A 21,415-nucleotide genomic window follows, 5' to 3' on the forward strand; every position below is an offset into this window, starting at 1 on the left:
TGAACGTCTGTGTCTCTGCTTTAAGAAAGTCCTCTGTAAGCAACACATCCTGAAATCTCTGTCTTCAGGTTCCCAGAATGGCAGAGTACAGACAGAACTGAATGCATGAAATGTTACCAGTTTTAAAATGAAACATATTAGCTTGCATGAAGCGAAGGGCAGAAAAAATGTTTGTAGGAACTCTGACCTGTCAAATAGCAGCACAAACCCAGTCAGCAAACAGTACACACAGGCTATGTTACTAGTAAACATCTGCCACTAGATGATCAGCTCAACTTACTGCCATGGAAAGCTACAGCCATAAATACAGGTTCACATGTAATACATCCAATACATTCCACTTAGTTTTCACTTTTGAAGTTGTCCATGCTTTTGGTTTGCTACTTTTGAGTGTTCCTAATTTGATTTAGTTATTCAATTGTACAGCAGACGTTTGGTAATGATTCCACGTCTCTTCATATCTCGGTTCACAACACCGCACCAAACTCAGAAAAGAGAAAACATCCTTGGCTTTATTTTTCTTTAAGCCAAAAAGAAATTGTGAGCAGGCTTCCATGATTTCGCGCTCATGCTTACAAAGAGGCGCTCAGAGTACATCAGGTACCAGTTGTAAACGCTGGTCTCAGGTCGCCACAGGATCTGACACTATCAGACAGAGAGTAGCTAAACTGTCTCTGCACCTGTGCGAGTAAACATTGGATTAGCCTTAATCATTCACGCTGACAGAGAGCGAAAGAGCAAATTACACACATGAAAAAGACCGACTACTTAACTTTGACATGACTCCTTAGGTACAGGTGTAAAGGCGAACAAGGATAATGTGTGCAGCATCACTCTTCATTAACCTCAAAATGCATACACGCAATGAAAAGGGTGTCTCTTGACTATACACAGTGATGTGAACAAGAAGGTTTTCACAAGACTCCTATAGTAGTCCTGTGAAAAACTAGGTGCATCCTTAATACTTCCATAGGAATTACAAGTGTAATAAGCAGCCAGGTGCTGCTAATCAAATCCAGTTGATTAACTGATCATCATCAAGAGTGAGCGCCTCTATAAAAGCAGAAGCTCTGGCAGTTTGTTGGCCTGGAGGATTCAGGTGTGTGTTAACACAACAAGGAGGAAAGACATCAACAATAATCTTAGAGAAACAATTGCTGTTGCCCATCAATCTGGTGACGTGTATAAGGCCATTTCCAAAAATGTGAAGTCCATCATTCTACTGTAAGAACAACAGGAAAACATGTGAGACAGCTGCCAGTCTTCCTGGCAGCTCTGGGTAGACGTTCCTAGCAAATATCCCTTTAAGTGAGCTGTGAATAAATGCATGGCCTCAAATCTCAATGAACTACAGCAATGCTCTAAAAACAATTAGCCAAAATTCCACCACAATGATATGAAAGACTGATGAAGTCATAAAGTTATTGCTAACAGTTCAAGCAACTGAATGATAGGACTGAATGAAATATTTTTGACGAGTGTATTCTTATTTCTGTAGGAAATGGTAATGCTTTTTAAGCCCTAAGGCTTTAAACAGAAGGAAGCAGCTCTTATCTCATAAACACAGGTTAATTATTTTTACATCAAAAGAGTCATCTACACTTCTTATATATGGTTAACTTCCTTCATAGTAAATAATTTACTCCAGATATGGGGAAGTTGGTGGTTATAAATGTTAAATGAGGAATTCAGCTGTATTTACCGTACAAATGTGTCACATTTTAAAAATACTAGATACAGGTTTATATTCACACTATTGCCTTTACTGAGAATGCGATGTCCATTTATGGTCTACATAACACAATAGTTTCTTGCAGCTGAAATAGCAGCAACAGTGCTGTGACTGAGTGCAGTTTTCAGGTACTCATAGTGAGTCTGTCAGCAGATCATTTACAATTTGCCCTTTACATTGCTTTAGTTGATGAAATGCTTAAAGCCAATCTTTAAATTTGAGGTCAGTTTAAGAACATTTTGCTTATCTTTCTGTGTCAATCAGCAGTCAGTTTGACACAGTCAGTTTGTTCCATTTTTTCTAGCACAACTGACAGGAACAGAAGGGGCAAGTCATAACAAAGGCTACCACAGGAGCGATGGATATCTATGAATCTACTGCAAAAGTGGGCTAACTAATTGCATGCTGAGATGCACGTGAAGAGGAAGACTGACAGTGTTATTTTAATCCAACTAGTGCAGGGCTCTGCTTGCAATCAAAAGAGCAAATGCTAACAAAAAGTTGTACATCCATGCTTCTGGTTCAGCAAGGTACCAGGATAAGGCACCAAGGAAATTACATATTAATTTTAAAAAATGTTTATAGGCTACACATTTTTCAGTTTTTTAAAATGCCAAATAGTAAATGGGCACCAGAGCTGTGCATTTAGGACATTTTGGGATTTGAGTGTGGGATTGTGACTGCTATTTTCATACAATGGAAGACAGGTGCACACTGTGAGGTGTGTGTGTATGGCTGGTATGCAGTAACTCATGTATAAATCCACCAAACTTTGTATGTCTTCAACCTTTAAGCGTGCAGTTGCTGCTTGCAGGTTTGAATGCATGTTAAATAATCCCTCTGGTTGCTGCACAATGACAAGCTCAAGTGTTTCTAGTGAAATCACAGACAGCCAATCATATTTCTGGTATTTCAGGTTCTATGCTCACATAGAAATCAGACACCCAAGCGACAAACAGCAGCACAAGTTTCAAGACACAGTGAAAGGCCATTGTACATCTACTGGTGTTCTCTTATTAATCACTTTAGCTAAAGCCACCGAGCCGCCCAGTAAAGTGGTGCTTTGTTTATTTACTTTTTGATAGAATATCCAGACAGTCATATGAACACAAGGCTTCTCCCATTTAAGGAATATATTTACATTTTGGTGTAAATCTAAAGCCCACATGAACCACATTCTCTGTACATATAATTACCATCACACAGGGAGACGTGCTTAAAAGATGCAAAAAAAAAATCTGGAATAAAAATCACTATTTAATTGTTGGTAAACCACAATTTGAAGAGTAAATAACTCCTCTTGTGCAGGACATTGAGCTACTCATTCTGCTTCCAATGGCCTTCATACATTTAACGTCACTCATCTCCGTAGAGTAAAGGCATTCCTGTCAGCTCACCTCTTAGCTGCTGCGCCTGAGGATGAATGATCTTCAGTGCAACACTTGGGGTATTGTATTACAGGCATTTTATAAGGACAGTTTCACATGCTTGTGGAACAAAGCTTTTCTCTTCTTAAAGTTATCAGGTTTCTTATGACGTTAATCAGATTTTTTTCCCCCCTTTTCTTTTCTCTAAATCTTAAACTCTTATTGTAAAAATATATCCAGTAAATGCCATAACGTTAGAACGACGAGGCACGTGATCCTGGAGGGGAAAAAGCTTTGTTAGTTTTTGAAAAACCGACACCATTTAGTGCACAATGGATTTTTTTTTTTTTTCCATAGCTTCATTTTAATATTAGAATTACATTTACTTTTACATTTTGGACAAATCCACACTCTATATTTGATAAAATTCAGGGTAAAATTCACCAGATGTCAGGCTCACCTTATTTTGGGGATGAAGAGGAGTTCAGATAACATACAACGCATCTGTGTGGAATGATTTAAGAATGAAAATGACCCAAATGACCTTTTTCTTTTTTTTTTTTTTTCCTTTTTTGACAGTTCAACAAATGAAGCTTTTATAGTCACCTCTAATGGCAGCATGATAAGACCATCACTGCATACTCATTAATAAGCCATGGGTGGACACAGAAACATACAACAAATATCTGAAGAAACTTTTTCAAACTGAGACCAAAACATAAAGAAGTCCCCCCTGCACTTTCATCAAAAATATTAAGCATGATTAAACCTTCAGCTGTGCGTTCAAAACTCAAGGAGAGTCTACAACAGCAGTGAGTCACTCGGGCATCGCTCTGATGAGTCAGAGTGCCTGCAGCTCCTTGCAGGTCCCGGATTTTGTCATGCTCAAGCATATTTGGCACTCATTTAATTCATAAATTCATATAATAGTCACAAAGTTAGCCCAAACTGTATGTAAATACACAAATCAGTCACAAAAATGTACAGCTCAGACCCGTACATGTACATCACCCCCTGGTGGCAATTACACCCGGACAAAAACAAACCAGATTTTTAAAAAAAATACACAATAATAATAATAATAATAATAATAATAATAATAATAATAATATGATATTACAGTTTTCTGATGCTTTTCAGTATTTTGACAAAGATCTTGTAGCATGAACAGGAAGTTGAGGTTTTACAATATGTCATTTTTATGATGATGGTGATTGAAAGCACTGATGAAGACAATCTAATGTATAACTGCTGGCCTTTTCTTCCTGTTCCCACTGTATTCTTTAAACCCAACACATTCGTTCATATACAAAAAAATCCCCCAAAAAACAAACAAACAAAAAAACCAAGATGTAAAATGTGTCAGCTACACCAACAGAAGCTGCAGCTGATGGGAAATCAGAAGCTTGCGAAGCTCAGCGTCACCTGACGGTTAAATGACAAAGACAGTAATCTTTACTTATAATCGACAATGCATGCTGCACAACACACTAGTCATGATTCACACCTTTCCAGTCATACTGTGTTTGGCTTTTTCACTGCTCAACAGATTTTTACAAATCACTGTCCGTCTTAAGTGGCCTCAAATAAAAACTCTGAAATATTCAGATTTGATTTCAACAACCTTAAAGAATGGTCCCACATTTTTAGGAAAAATGCTTTATCTGCCTTCATGTCAAGAGTTGGACGAGAACACCACCAATCTCATGTCTTTACAGTAAATATAAAGCTGGCCCTTGTAGACTGCTAGTTCAGTGTAAAGATTGTCAGCTACTTGAAGCAACTCCCCTGTTTAAGTCTAAAGGTATTGGAGTCTGCCTAGCAACACCTTTGAGCCTCAGCAATTTGTATTTTAACTACAGTACTTAACAAATTACATCATCAGTTTAGAAACAATGCTGTTATTAATGTGAATTCCCATTTTAATACCCAAACTTGAGCTGGCAAACTGGATTTCTCCGAGAAGTCTCAGAGAAATTAATCAAGCGTAACATTCAACCACTAAAACAAATATTTTTCTTTTCTTTAACTATACTATGACACCTTCAGAAAAGATTTAATTAAATTAGACATAATTTTATCCAATTTTATTCAAACCTAAACATTGTCAGAGAGAAACTGTTCATAATACTACCACAGTATGCTTCTTATGTACAGTAGTGATTCTAGATAGCTTAACTTCACTGACAGTACTCCTCTTTGCTCCTGAACGTTCATTTTTATATTCATTTGGCTTTAAAAACACCAAATCAGCTGAGCAGGACTTGTAGAGCGCCTGCAAATGAAGATAGGATATTTTTCAGTCTCTAAGTCAAGTTGAGCTAAGCTAGGTGGGAGCATGATAAACCTTATCGTTTTAGCACATATAAAGCTGCTGAAGTGCCAAGTCATACAGGATAAATAAGCATTTTTGAACCGTGTAAAAAAAAAAAAAAAAAAAAAAAAAAGTTTCTGCTCATTAATTTATCCCTTCATAACAACTCTAAAGTGGTGAATAATTAATATTTTTATGACAGCATTTTAAAAGGTGGTTAGCCTACTAACACAGGTGGCTGCTACCATTAGCTGTCTACTAGCATTCCCCTTTGCTATTTCAAATAATTAAAAAGTAAAACAGTATTTTAAAAAAAGAAAATTAAAATTCTATTTTTAAAGAATTTTTTTTTACTATTTTATTGTTATGTTACTTATCACAAATGTGCTATCCAAGCTACCCAGGATTGCTAGCGTTAGCTGATAAATTAGCACGCCACCCTCTGTTCAAAATGTGCCAAAGAAAACACCCATCATGGCAGCAGATAACATGCTAAACTTGAGGCTTCAAACCAGGGCTTCACAAACCTACATCTACGTCTTTCATATCACATGAGAGCGTCTGTAGCGTCAATCTAACTCTTAGTAAGAAAACAAATATTCATGTATCCCAAAATGCCAAACTTCTCTTTTAACAGACATCATTTAAGAAAAATAAAAGGGGAAAAAAAATACAGTGATTGACCATCAGTATTGACTACAAAGTACAACACAAATGACTAAAAGGCCATTTTACTTTCAGTCTCCAAACCTTCAAGAGGTGCTGACTTTCTTTCTCCATCAGGATGCTGCCATCAATGGCAGTAAAGATATTTCTTCAGCTTGAAAATGCAAGGCACAACAAGATTTTTAATTTTTTTTTTTTTTTTTTTTTTTTTAAATGGATAAGATATGCAATTACGCTTTCACGGTAAACACAAAGAATATATATTATTTTTTTTTAACTTTTATTTTAAAACAACCCCTTCAAATAAATGCTGTTTTGGGGAACCTAATGAGAGGACTCGTTGCCACTTGCCCTGCAGACTGCACAAGCAGAAACAACCACACCACACTGACAACCTCATAGACACCTGTGTGAATCATGCCTTAGGCATAAATACTAAAGTTTATGAAAAGTAAATGCTTGAGATAGCATCGGCACCAGGCCAATCACAGTGAGTAATGAGGTGGGTGCCGTTATCTTATGGCCCCTGAGTTCGTTTGACCTCAGCAGCGATGAGATAAGATCAGTACTTTGAAGCTGAATGATCTGAAAAACTATTACTTAAACGTCATTGATTATTAATCAATAAACACTGGCAATCACAGTAATGGTGCTGAATTTTATAATGCCTATAAAACCACATGTAACATTATTCTGAGAAAATGGATGATTGACTTACTGAGTTGTTTATGATACATCATCACAGCTTTGAAAAATGTAACGCAATAAACTCTGAAGTATTGGCAATGGTGACATAATATATGGCACTGTTCATGTTGAGCTAACTGACAGTCAAGAAAACATTTTTCCTTTTTTTTTTCTTTTCAAAGTCAAATTCACTCTACTGAGGCTGAAAAATGAACATTGTATCTCAAATAATAAGATTCATAGACAAACATGTGATTAAATACATTAAGCCCACACCTCTTTAGACTATACATTTCAATACTCTTCAAATATTGGTCCAATTTGGATTGGCAAAACAATGAATTACATATTATTGCAAAAAATGTAAACATCCCTCTCACGTATCGCAATAATGTCCTCGCAAATCCAGCAAAAATGGCAGCTACAAGTTGGTCTTTTTTTAAAATATAGAGTTATCGTATTTTTGTCAAAGAGCAAAATCAAAAACAATCAAATTTAGATTTAGTTTTTTATGTAACGTTAGCAAGCTAATTTACACTTATTTTACTACAGTGAAAGCTGATTAACTGCTTTGTCAATCATTTGAGAGTTTCACAGTTTCAAGTTTAATGTTTGTGGTTTTGAATGGATAGTTAGAAAAATAATAGGTAAGATTGTTGTTGTTGTCTGATAAAACTAATAAATTGTAAAATGCTTTTGAACACTTACTAACAATAAAACATTAGTAGTAGATTATTTTATATTTGCAGCCATCTTTTAACTAATTAACTGAACATTTTAATAACTAATTAGGGCAAAAATATATTTTTTAAAAAGCCTGCTGGTTACATATGATCAAATTTTTAAAGAATCTGAATATTTACTACTTTTTCCTGAAAGTAACAGTAGTACAACAATATTTGGGACTAAAATACACAAGTAATAATTAAAAATTTTAGATGTATAATGCCTCACACAACTGCTTATTTCTGTTTTGTATTTGAGGAAAATATCTGAAGTAGGAACTGAAATATGATAATATATAGTTTCAGGGAACAGGAGAATTTAGGTTTTAGTTTTAGCTTCACATAAGCACAGAAGAGCCCTTCCGAATTTTTAAGATATTGATATCCGATACTGCGATATAAACATTTGTTTTGTATCGTTTTTCTCTCTTTCAGGCACATTAAACAAAAAGAATTCCAACATTTTTTATTTCTTGTTATTTATTTATGCGTTTACGCTCTGGCCAACTCTGTTTGGATCAGCCGGCTGTTGTTGTTGTTGTCTGTTCTAAACAGATGTGTTCACAAGAGGGAAGCTGTAGAGTGCCCTCTGATGGACAAACCATGCAACATCAACACTCAGAGCACGGTTGAAGGGTGTTTTTTCTGTCTCTTCTTTACCTTTTTAATTTTAATTTATCGAACATTATAAACCCTAACACTAATATCTCAGCAAATAGCTATTATCGTCCGATAACATCTGCACGTCAATAAACTGGTTGGGCTCTGTTTATTCTTAACACATTTTAAAAGGTTGTATCCACTCAGCTTGAATACTTGCGTTCATGCACAGATGTTAAAAAATGCATTTTTGTCTCATTTAATCTAAATGCTGCGTGGAAAAAAAAAAAAAGACCAACTTCAGCTTAATGCCACAATACATCTGCATCTGAAGGCCCGCACATGTGTAAACATTGAACATCTGGCCTTCCTTTATAGGCTGAAAACATCACCCTGATGTGAACGCTCATTTAAATAAATTAAAAAAAAAAAAAAAAGAAGAAGAAGAACAAAGAAAGAGACAGATTCATGTGCTTCCATTAACTCTCCCCATACCAGACAGTCAATCAGAAAACACTCTCGATTACATGAAATATTGGTCAAATTAAACATTCAATTAAATGGTACGTGACATTTCTACAGCTCTGAGAAAACAAAAAAATCTCAGGAGAACACAATAATGCTACTTCTATCAACGATATGATAAAGGATCTGACATCACATCATTTTTTTTCATGTAGCTTACATGGGCTACTGTTAGTATGTACATGTAGCAGCATAAAAACCACCCTAACAGTGATTATCAGACCACAAGATTACCATTCTTATATCCCCCTTCGAAATGGCTGTCGATGTGGATGAGGTGGAATGTGCAGATTTTATTATTTTAGCTTGTGTTATCCTTAAAAAGCAGGATTTTCTTTTTTTTGTCTTCTGACTGTTCTCCTCTTATGCCTTTCTGTCCTATAGATTTCTACCAACCCAAATGGCACATTTGATTTTATTCATCGTACAGTTTGCAATTAAGTTTTGGCACTTAAAATATAAATACAGTCTTTCTTTTGTTTAAAATATAATTAAGCACAGTTATAACAGTAATACATCAGTGTCCAGCGGTAATCTGAGGTGAAACTTTGGTCTCCATATTACCAACTGGACTACAAAACGCTGGTCGTCACGTGGAAAACAAAATTACTACAACTTTAAAAAAAAAAAAAAAAAAAAAGAGCGAGAGAGAGAGAGAATAAATTAAAGTGAAATAAATAAATAAATAAATAAATACATAAATATCTGATAATTGGTTGATAATTTCTCTCACAAAAATCTTCAGTGGATGATTTTGCGACAACCCTTTCCAAACAGAACATCCGTACCTGATAACTGACAACATTTTGTGTGAGGTTATAGCTTAATGCCACGATTTGAGGTTATCAGCGTCTCCATCAAGAACATTTAAATAAACTATCTACATTATTATCTCCGGGAAATATTTGGCCCCCTGTTTTTGGTAAAAGGACACAACCTGTGGCTCCAGTGGCGCGGGAGTGGTGACAAAGAGCGTTTCAGCGGCCCAGGGTCAAAAGTGCAACGTGACAAGCGTGAACCTCCTGCAGGTTTGAGATGATAAGCAGGAGGTGTGATCAAAGTTGATATGCTACTTTTTCAATTGCTGCATGTTGATAGGAGGGAGCCAAAGCTCATTTAATGCATGTGTGCTACTTTTACCGTCATTTAGTCTAGTATATTTCTTCAAATATCACATTCTCTTCGATTTATTTAAGCCATCTCTTTTTTTAAGCTAGGACTGAACTAAATAACTCCTTAAAAAAGGAAAAAAAAGATGAAATACAATTCCATAGGATTGTGTGCAAAATGCTCTATAGGCATACAGTAACAAATAATGGTCTCTTCTACTAGCCACAACATTAGATTTAAGTGCTTTTGATGAGGTATGAACATTGACCAGTATCTGGGAGGAACCATTACCATCCTTCATGCCAACAACATAATTTCTGAGATGAGGTTCACAACTCTGACACTCAAAGTGTTTGGAACCAAACTAAATGATAGGAGCAACAACATTTATGAGTGTAGATGGTTTTAAAAAATTTGCACTAAAACATTATGGCAACGACTGCTTCTACTTATAACTCTCTGCTAAACTCTCGGCCAAACTAAGCCAAAAGTCATATATACATATATATATTTTACATACATATATGTGACTTTATGGTTAGATATAATAATATTCAAATATCCAGCAATCGTCTGCAGAAAAAAAACCTGCAGATTTCTCCAGAGAGCTTTACACCAAATATCTGACAACACAAAATAAAATGGCAAATTCTCCTCAGAGATTTCTCTTTTGCTTGAATATGCACAGATAGGTTTCAGTAAGTTTCTAATTAGGTACCTGTACTGTACTGATCAGCCCGACAGTTGAATGGATGGATGACAGTGAAGGGTCCAGTGTGCTAAGATGAGGATAAGCCTTCATCTGTCTTCATCGCTCCTCTTCAGTTTGAACACCATTTACAGAGGCAGGTCTGTGCTGTTGTGGCGAGTCTTTCTGGAAGTCCCATCATCCCTGGGCAGAGCTTTCTGCAGGTTGGACATGGCAGCGGTCTTCTTTAGGTCAATGACTGCGTAGCATTCGCTGCGCCGGGGTGCCTGCGGACCACATTTTTTGGGTGGTAGGCGCTGGTGCTGTGGCTGGGTCTGGGCACCCCCGCTGCTGAGGGCTTGGCAGGGAGGTTCTCCCTCCAGGTCCACCTGGATGTAATTCAGCTGCCGCGAAGGAGGCATGTGGCTGTGCTCACAGCCTCCAACCCCTGACCTCGATCGTCTGCGGAAATCAAAGCTAAATATTCGCCCCCCTCTGTCTGAGTGACACGGCTGTGGATGCGGGGGGCAGGCGTGTCGAAGCCGGGGAGGCTGGACCTGCTCTGTGTTGACATAGTTCTGCAGGGCGTCTCTGTGGATGCCCCGGCCGTCTTGATGGTAACCGTTGGGGGTCCCGGGGCCTTCTGAGAATTCGTACTCATCAAAATCTTCTTCTTCTTCTTCATATTCCTCATCATCCTGGTCATCATCTTCCTCTTCCTGCTCATCATCCCGCTGCAGAGCGCTGTACTCCCACACCGGCGGCAGAGAGGGTAAGTTCTCGTAGTTAAGCAGAGCTGTCCGACGATGAGCTCCACCCATGCCCCTCTCACAGGGGTACCCCTGCGGGGGTAGAGATGTCGGCCCGTGACCGTGTAAGAGGGAGTGAGAATGACTGTCCCCGGTGCTGCTACTGCTGCTTGAACCTACGGATTGCGACACGCTGCTGGGACTCAGACGCTGCTTACGGCCGCTTCGCAGGCCGTTGATATTCTCGTAGGTGAGCTCGCCACTCTGGCAGCCCTCCTGGTGCTCGTGGCCCGGGTGCCGGTGCGTGTGATGATGGAAATGGTGATAGGAGTGAGAGTTGCACAGGTGCATAGAGGGCTCGTCTCCTTCCGTCTCTGAGCTTGCTGCGCCCTCTACTGGCTGAAGGTTGTGAGGATTGTGCCCGTGCCTCTCCCTCTCTCTCTCCAGCAGATGCCGTTGCGCTGGAGTGGGACCCAGCATGAATTTGACCTCCTGCGAGGACGCCTGTAGGAACACCTGAGGATCTTTATGCTCCTCGAGGGGACAGCACCGCAGGTTGGACTGCGGATTTCCTTGGCCCCCTACAGGCATGGCTCCCCGTGTTGTTTCAGGAAAAGTGCTAGGCCGTACCTCAGGTAGAGAGTGCACACAATGACGCATGGAAAGATCCCCCTCCATGCTCACAGTATTTACATAGGTGTGGGTCTGTAAGAGAAAATAAAGACTTCGTCACATTGGGAAACAGCACAGCTAAAGTCCAGTTAAAAGCGCACGGAGAGGTCTCACCTGGTCTTCCAAACCCATGAGGCTATGTCCATGATCATCAGCAATCGATGGTTGAGAGGAATCTCCTCTGATAGGATAACCAGGGTATCCATTGGGAAAAGCCTGGACAGGAAATGCTGGAGCTGGTACAGGTAAAGAAAAAATAAAATAAAAATAAAAAAATCAGGTGAGGCTGTCACGTAAAGGCAAAGTGTTAAATGTTAAAGTGTTATCTAAAATCCTTTTTCTCCACTGCAGTAAATCAGTGGCTACATTAAAAAGTGATTATATCAACAAGAATAATAAATCACCAAAGAAGAAGGAACTTTACCTCCACTAAAGCAAACCTTTTAAGACCAGCAGCACTTTCACAATCAAAAATAAAACATGGCAATGTTTTGATTTTTCATGTTTCTTCTTTTTGTTTTATCCTCCAGCCAAAGAGGATAACAGTGATATCCATTTTTAGGACCATTTGAAGTGTTTGAAGTGGAATGCTTGAAGGAATGCTTGAAGTGCTTTTACAGAGGTTCAGTCAGCTGACATGGTACTGTATTTTCCTGATACAATAATGTAAATGTAATAATGAAAGCAAGTCTTTCTGGCTGTGTTACGCTTCAAAGTGTTAAATGAGATGAGATGTCACTACTCATTTGTTGGTTAAACCTGAAGAAATTGATGTTGTCACCACTTGGGGGCAGTAGAAACAATTTTACCTTCAAATAGTGAACTTGTTGCCAAACTGTTGCACGTGCGACCGTTACTGAGCAACACAACTGCTCAACACTGACTCTCTTCTAGCTCTGTTTTGGTGTTCACTGATTTTGAATGGAAATCTTGGGCTCATTAACCTAAAGGCCCCTCAGTAAGCATTCCACTTTGCTATTAGGTCCTGGAAAGGCTGCCTGCCTCTCACTAAAGTAGCAGAGACTGTAAACAAATATGATAAAACTGGGGCAAACTTCATAACCTGAAAAGCTTCTCGTAAAACTCCTAATGGAAACAAGGCTAATTTGTTTTTCTCCAGAAACTGCCAACTTTTCTTCAATTATGAGTTCAAGATGAAGCATTTCAAGTATGAAAAGGTCTAATATGTCATTTAGAAGAATGTGACATGGAAACCTCCATTTCTCACACACTGATTAGGCATTTAACTGATCAAGCAGCCGTATCATCTCATTTTAATGCCAGGAACTGTTTAAACAGTGGCAACCAAAGACTCAAAGAAACTGTTTAATAGGTTAACTGGCAACAGCTCAGTAACATGACTGGGTATAAGACGAGTGTCCCAAAGAGGCTGAGTCATTCAGAAGTAAAGATGGTGATAGACTCGTCACTCTGAGAAAGTGTGTGGGAAAATAGTTCATCAGCTTAAGAAAAACACTCCAAAATAAAGTTGCAAAGCCTTTTTTGTACAAGTTCTGCTAAATTTAGCGCCGCATTACTGCATCTAACATCTGCAATTAAGCTCAAAGTGCATCCTTTTGTTTGTGTGCGTTTGGTGTTGTGTGACTCACTGTTGGGTGTCTGTGGTGTGCGAGACATCTCCATCTCTGGTGTGTGACCGCTGCGACTCATCATCATCGACTCTTCCACCACGTTGATGCTGTTGCACTGCATCAGCTCCTGGAGCAGATTGAAGATCTCTTCTGCCCGAGAACACTTGAATGCAAAGATTCCTGTTAAAAAACAAAACAAGCACAATGACAACACTTTTAGGATGTACAAAGATCTCTTCTTCTTACTTGAAAGAGACATCGGCCATATTACAGAGGTGGTCAGTTCCTTTTTTCTCGATCACTGAGAGAAATTTGTTTTGTTTTTGGGGCTTGAACAACTGCATTAAAGTCAGGTTCAGTGCCTGAGGTGGAAATGGTCACAGAGAGGTTCTGTATATGGATTTGTTTAACTTCCTCATTGAGAATGTTTGTTCACATATGAAGGTAGATCCAAAGAGAGCCAACATCTTCTGAGCATGTTTCATCATGTGGGTAAACTTCACCTCTTTGAGAGGAGAATAAAAAAAACATCCAGCAGGGACTTGAAGTGCTCGGCCAGCAGTGAAGCCAAAGTCCGACCAAGTTAATTATTTTAGTTACATCAAAAATGCGGTTAATTTTTAGCACTGACTTCCATGACACCAAGTGATTTGTAGTGCAATGCAAAAATACCAGTTTCACTTCTGGATTAATTTCGGTCACTTCATCTTTCATCTGCTTCAAAAGACCGACATTTTTTCCTGTCGGGTGGACATCGACGGACAGCCGTCGGTTAACAGTTTATGTCCCATTTCAGCTCCTGTGTCGCAGATCATCACAGCTCTCAACCAGAGCCGAGGAGAAAAAGTCAAAACTGTCTGCTTTGTTTTTCACCTGAAGCTCCAGATTTTCTCGAATGTCCCCTGATCCATCCGATTAGCCCGGAGAGGGGCACTTTCTTAACTGTTTTTTTTCTTCTCAGGACATATTAGTGTGTTAGAGTGCACAAAACACTTTCGATGAGTGGCATACTGTTTGGGGTTTTTTTTGTGGCAATTTTATGGAAAAAAAAATCACAGAACTGCTCCATCCCTGTACGTATGCAAATCGTCACACATTTGCTAGCAAAGATTCAGATGTCTGTTCCTGCTCTGCATCAGTAAAGTTCACGTATTTTTCTGCGCGTTTAGTCTCATAACGACGATTCAAACTGTAATTCTTGAACACACACACATGCACACACACGCACACACACGCCAAGTCATCCTTTGATGAGTGTTCGATGAATTGGAACAAACTGCATGGCTTACATTTGAATCCTAATTTCCCATTAACCTCATGTAGGCTGGTCAGGGGCACCCAAAGTGGCCCGCATGCCTAACAATGCCTAAGTTTGCCATATTTCGATACTATAAGGACAACCTAGGTTAGTACAAAAAGACCCACAAAAAAACAACAACTCCCACATATGGACTCTACAGGCGTATAACCAAAGCAGAAAATCAAAGAAAATGTTACCCACCCTGCCCGGTCTGACAGCGGCGGCCACTCTCAAAAGAAAACAGATTGGAGTCATAGCCGTAGCGTCGCAGGCAGAGATATGGCCACCGGATGGCGTCCCTCTTACGTGTGTGAAGAATGAGCTCAGTTTGGGTGAGCTCCATGATCCCAGAGCCCAGCTCATTGCCCTCATCGTCTACATTGGTGACCTAGCAAAGGTAGAAACAGCATGACGTGAAGACAAGGGGAAGACACATCAGTTTACTACAGCTTAAATGGACACAAATTGACAGCCGTTATGTTAGGAGGAAGAAAAAAAAAAAAAAAAAAAAAAACACATACAAGATTTTTGGGGGATTCCTGACCTTAAATTTGGTGAGATGGTTGTCTCGGATGGGGTCTCTGTATAGACAGCTCCAACAGCTCCCCATAGCTTCAGCAGGCCAGCTGAAACCTGTCATGGATGAAGCAAACACTGTCACACACAGCGCTCATATAAAACTAAATAAATTAACACTGAATGTTTATTCTTACTCAGTCCAGGCCATCAGTGTAAAGGGATCCGCGTCTCAGTCCCAGGATCGTCTGCTGGGCATCAGCATCACAAGCCAGTTAGTCTGCTGGATTGACATCTTCCAAAGAAGATTAATGTTCTTCCCCCTGAAACCATGAGGGATGGAAGAGTAGAAGAGTTGGAAATCATTGCAGGAACCTTGTCTTCAACCATATGGAAAGCATGAGTTTGGTCATTGTGAACATCCCAGAGTTTTAAAGACATTTAAAACTCTGAACCTGTTGCATGCCATCTCCTCCTCCATGCGTTTCCCATCACCTCTCAGCAACATGCTGACAAATTTAAATGCCCAAAATAATTACATAAAGCAACAAATTCAGAACTTTATGTAGCTATTTTATAATCTTTGAGGACTAAAAACTGTAAATAAGACAATTTATCCTTAAGGTTATTAAAAAACATGACTGTTTAGAGATAAAGGTGTAATGGCTGGATGTCAGTAGTGTTTCTAGATATATAATGGAGTAAATACCCTAATTAGTCAAATTATAGCCTAAGAATGCAGCACAGTATCTTGCAGTTATATTTCTACTCATCATGCCATCTTTCTAATACCAAAGCATCCAATCAAATGCAGAGTTTAATTGAGGAAATAGAAAGCTCTGGTAATGCCAGTGTGGAAGTTTGGGATTTAAAGAAAAAAAGGGGGGGCGTTTAAAGGAAGTACATCAATGAATCGTTGCAATAATCCAAAGAAACCCCGCAGAACACTTAAGAATACTACAGTCAGTCAAAAAGTACAGGGAGTTCCTTGCACTGAAGTACATCCCAGATCACAAGCGAATAACGAGACCTCCTGCATGATCCCCTGCTTCCCCGTGCACGCATCTGCATCAGCTTTGTGGTTCCAGCTCAGTTTGTGCTCCTCAGAGGGGCCACAAACACATTTCACATCAACACCGCCGCATTATGTGCGCTCTAACCTGGGCCTCCGCATCTGACTGGAAACACCAGGCTGGTTTTGCCTCCACACGAAATCCACGGCTACCTTGGAAGGAAAAAAAATGAGTGCAAGCGGGCTACAGAGCTAATAGCTACATCACACACACTTATCACACGGCCACTGAATGAATGGGTCTCCCTCCCACTGAGCTATTTACAGCCGAAAAATCACAGCCTCGTTGCTCAATTAGCCAAGCCGACGCAGAGCCCCAAAACAAGCCGCCAGCGAGGCTGCCGTCTACCCCGCAAACGCGATCGTGCAGCCACGAAAACAGCACAGTGACACCAAAAGCACAACGACACAGTTCAATGACCATCTGTTCCCGTTGGTGTGAGGATACAATAGCGAGAGCGCACAGCAGTCAACGGGTAAGTGGAGAGCGACAAGCGATGGTTTGCTACTCACATGTCTGGCACGGATTTTTTTTCTGTTCTTTTCTTTTTTTTTAAATATCAGTCCTAATGCGAGGTGAGCATTGAGACTGCGGTTAGTTATCGGCGGCTGCAGCTGCTGCTGGTGGTGGTGTTGGTAGCGGGGATGTGGCACTTGCACCTCAGAGACGCGAATAAAAAAAGATGCAGTGAGAGCAGTGAAAATGTTATTTTTTCCTCCTATTACGCCCCCCTACTGCAGCACGGGCCTCTGCCTGTATGACATTTCCCAAGCAGCTGGGGTGAGAGTTCACAGCCAGACAACGAGGCTCAAAGCGGCGACAAGAAGGTAAGAAACGCTGGAGGACCACGGAGGGAAAGGTGTGCCTGCTTTGGCGGAAGGAGAGGAGGGGCAAGGAAAAAAAGATGGGGGGAAAAACCTTTTAAATAAAAAACATATAATTTAGTGCATCAAAGTTTTATTGTCATATGCAGAGTAAAGATATTTGTTTCCCTGTACAATGACATTCTTCCTTTGCTGTGAAAAAATCCACTTAAAAATTCATAAATAGGATAAATTATTATTGAAAAGCAATAGAAACAACTATAAAGAACTACAATGAGTACAATAGAAGAAATATAATAGAAATATAAGATGTTCAAAATATGTACAGATGAAATAGAAAGAATCTAAGCTGCAGAAGGCTGTGTACATATGTATACAATTTACAAATATAGTTGTACTTAAAATTGTTGAAAAGGAGAGTCACACCTGTTTCTTCAAGTTCTTTTATTTAAGCATTTAAAATCACAAAGAATGAAGTGCTGAAGTCTGCTTTAATTTAAAAAAGACAGGATGTTTAAGCAAGATGACAAAAAGGCAAAGAAACTACAAAGCACCACAGCGCAGAGGAATTTAGCAGCCTGGGTGAATGTGAGAAGAAAGCATGTTTTCAAGGTATGACTGTTTCAGCTGCATGTGGGGAAAACTTTCATTTCTTTATAATCATCCATCAGACTTTTAAGACAATATACGAGGGAAAGTTGAAATATAAAACAATGAGGCTGCAGCCATCAAAAATCATCAATGTGCAACTGTGCCTCCATTCATTGTTCATTTTGAGAATAAAGTCATAATTACAAGATTAAACTCTAAATTATTTTGACAATAAAGTTGAAACATGGAGATTAAAGTTGTCCGTTCAAGCCATGGCTGCGATACAAAATGTCTTGTGTAGATGAGTTAGTGAAACAACTCGATCAGCTGCCTTATTGTATCTTGTAATATAACATCCTCTCTACTGCACAAGGTTGTAACCATCCATAACCTTGCATCTGTCCATTGGCAGCTATACTGTATGGCCAAAAGTATTCACTCATACATCCAAATTATTTAATTCAGGTGTTCCAATCACTTTGATGGACACAGGTGTATAAAAGAAAGAAAGAAAGAAAGAAAGAAAGAAAGAAAGAAAGAAAGAAAGAAAGAAAGAAAGCTCAATTATCAAAAAAGCAAGTTGCAACCCCTCAACTCCCTGGCCAGAGCTCTTCCCCACTCCATAGTACCCTTTAAGTGGACAGAAACCGGATTTAGATATCTGTGGGGTTTTATTTCTTCTTCTATACCTAAAATAAAGAGGGAGAATTTTCTATCCCTATTAGACAATGTTGGGAAAGACTGTGACCGTTGGACTTCACTACCATTGTCAGTGGCAGGAAGAGTTAATCTGATAAAGATGAATGTCCTCCCCAAATTCTCGTGTCTTTTTCAACATGTCCCTATTCTTCTTACTAAAGCATTCTTCAGTAAGTTAGAAAAGATTCTGTCACATTTCATATGGGGTGGGAAACAAGCTAGAGTTCGTAAATCTATTCAATGACGGTGGTCTTCGTCTGCCCAATTTTAGACACTACTATTGGGCAGCTAACATACAAAAACTCTTACACTGGGTTCACAATGACCTCCCCGTACCGGCCTGGGTACAAATGGAAACAGCATCTAGCTGTTACTTATTATCATCAATACTCAGCTCACCACTCCCTTTCTCTCCAACCCTTGTTGGGGAGAATCCAATAGCTAAGGAAATGGTAACTATTGGCGACAGTTCAGAAAATACTTTGGGCTACTTGGGCCGTCTTTGCTAACACCTTTACTAAAGAATTGCAATTTTGTACCTTCAAACACTGATGCGGCCTTTAGAAGTTGGAAAGATAAAGGACTTAGGACTGTTAAGGACTTGTACAGTCATGACACCTTTCTATCCTTTGCTGACCTATCGTCTAAATAGGACCTCCCTAATTCCAATTTTTTTCGTTATCTTTAGGCTAGAGATTTTGTAAAAAAGCAGTTCCCTCATTTTCCCAATCGGCCTCCAGAAACAAATCTGGATACCATCCTGCAGATGAACCCTCATGAAAACAGACTTATATCAGCCTTGTATAAAATACTAGATGCATTGGTTTCCAAATCTATTTCTCCTACTAAGCTGAGATGGGAGGAAGAGCTACAGACAACCCTGCCAGAACAGCAGTGGGATTCTGCTTTAAAATTGATTCACTCGTCCTCAATTTGTGCCTGTCATGCTTTGATTCAGTGCAAGGTGTTCTATAAAGTACATTATACAAACGCAAAATTATCTAAAATCTATCCAACCTTTAGTGATGCCTGTAACAGATGTGGACTATCACCTGCCAACCATGTCCACATGTTTTGGTCTTGTTCTAAACTCAGTGCATTTTGGAGGGATATATTCAACACACTTAGTCAAGCATATGGCCGACTGTCCCTCCTATCCCACTCTCCGCAATTTTTAGCATTCCTCTCAATTTAAACTTATCTGGCCCCCTCAAACAGGCCTTAGCCTTTACCACTTTACTAGCTCGGAGGCTTATTCTGTTGAAGTGGAAGCTTCCCCACTCCCAAACTCACGACCACTGGGTGAGGGAAGTACTCTTTAACTTAAAGTTAGAAAAACTTATAGAACCTTTAAGTGAGAATCTTAGGAAATTTAACAAAACTTGGAAATCATTTCTCTTATTGGTTGACACCACTACTTTACTTCCCGAGACTGAAGTGAACTGAGCGAGGCTACATTATAAACTTTTGTTTGGTTTTTTTGTTATGCTTGTTACTCATTTTCTTTTGTGTGTGCAGTATGTGTATGGGTGTGTGACTGGATGATGTGGCTTGAGATATTTTTATGTGCGGAGACTGGATCTTCGAGGTTTCTTGTCTAGTGTGGACCTGGAAGAGGGAGAATTCGGGATGGGGGGTTGGAGGGTGTAATGGACATACAATTGTTCTGAAATCAAAATTGACTTTGTTGTTGCTAACTTTGTATGTCATGGTTGAAATCAATAAAACAAAGTTGGAAAAAAATAAAGAAAGTGAGAGTGATCCATTCTTTTTGAAAGACTGGATCGCTCCCAGGAGCTCAGTGAATTCCAGCATGATACTGTGATAGGATGCCACCTGTGCAACAAGTCCAGCCATGGAATTTCCTCACAACTAAATATTCCACACAGTTAGTAGTATTATAACAAAGTAGAAGTGATTGGGAACATCAAGCATGAAGTGGTAGGCCATCTAAAATTACAGAGTGGGGTCAGGGAATGCTGAGGCACATAGTGCACAGAGGTCGCCAACTTTCCACGATCAGTCATCCAAACTTCATGTGGCCTTCCGATTAACTCAAGAACAGGGCGTAGAGAGCTTCATGGAATGGGTTTCCACAGATGAAAATCATCAAGTGCATTGCAAACCGCAGGATGCAGTGGTGTATCCCCAACAGTGTCACCAGCAAACCCTTACACCATCACACCTCCTCCTCCATGCTTCACGCTGGCAACCATACATGTAGAGACCATCCATTCAAGCACAAACACACGGTGGGTGGAAGCAAAGATCTCAAATTTTGACTCATCAGACCAAAGCACAGGTTTCCAAGAAGGCAAGAAATTCCACAAATCAACTCTGACAAGGCACACCTGTGAAGTGAAAACCATTTCAGGTGACAATAACATGAAGCTCATTGAGAGAAGGCCAAGGGTTTGTTATTTATCAAATTTGTATTTGCTACACATTTCCATATATCTTGCTTCATATACTTGATGTCTTCTGTATGTATCTGCAATGTAGAAAGTTGGAAAGTTGGAAGTTGCTTATAAAACTGGGTAACCACTGCTCTCTGTTCAAAGATGACAAAATCCACTTATCAGCATCTCTGAAGTAGTTTTCTGAAGGTCTTTCAAAGTTTTTGGGGGGGTTTTGTCTGCTTTTTCACTCATTTGCAGTCCAGTCCTTTTACCCGACCACTTTAATAATAATGGTAACAATAATAATCATAACTTTGATTTGTATTGCAGTTTTTAAAAACACACAGTAACAAAGTGATTGACAGTTTGAATGAAACCACACATTAACAATAAATATAGATGTTACGTTTCTGTATAGAATACAGAAAGTCAAACATTTATTCATGCATTAGATCGAACTGTGGCCACAAGTAATTAGACAACGTTTCTTCTTTGTCTTATCTGTGCCAAATTACACAAGAACTTGGCTCTGTGACCTCAGTAAATACTTTTCAGATGACTGTATTGGCTCAGTCACCAGTTTCAA

General features: G+C 39.3%; 1 protein-coding gene across 2 annotated transcripts; it reads right to left on the reverse strand.

The window, feature by feature from the left end:
• Nucleotides 1-2,337: 2,337 nt before the first annotated feature.
• On the reverse strand, nt 2,338-17,179 carry frs3 (fibroblast growth factor receptor substrate 3). Of its 2 annotated transcripts, XM_039612387.1 has the most exons (9): nt 16,829-17,179; nt 16,404-16,468; nt 15,441-15,566; nt 15,272-15,360; nt 14,929-15,115; nt 13,446-13,607; nt 11,950-12,071; nt 10,445-11,868; nt 2,338-4,524 (listed from the first exon to the last, which is right to left on the reverse strand). In XM_039612387.1, exons 4-8 carry the CDS (start codon nt 15,335-15,337, stop codon nt 10,564-10,566), a joined length of 1,842 nt encoding a protein of 613 aa, XP_039468321.1. In that variant the 5' UTR covers nt 15,338-15,360; nt 15,441-15,566; nt 16,404-16,468; nt 16,829-17,179; the 3' UTR covers nt 2,338-4,524; nt 10,445-10,563. The 2 variants fall into 2 exon arrangements, with proteins under 2 accessions (XP_039468321.1, XP_039468320.1); XM_039612386.1 differs by lacking the exon at nt 16,404-16,468.
• Between the last annotated feature and the right edge of the window lie 4,236 nt (nt 17,180-21,415).

Source organism: Oreochromis aureus, linkage group 5, assembly GCF_013358895.1.
Source record: "Oreochromis aureus strain Israel breed Guangdong linkage group 5, ZZ_aureus, whole genome shotgun sequence".
In the NCBI taxonomy this organism is placed as follows: domain Eukaryota; kingdom Metazoa; phylum Chordata; class Actinopteri; order Cichliformes; family Cichlidae; genus Oreochromis; species Oreochromis aureus.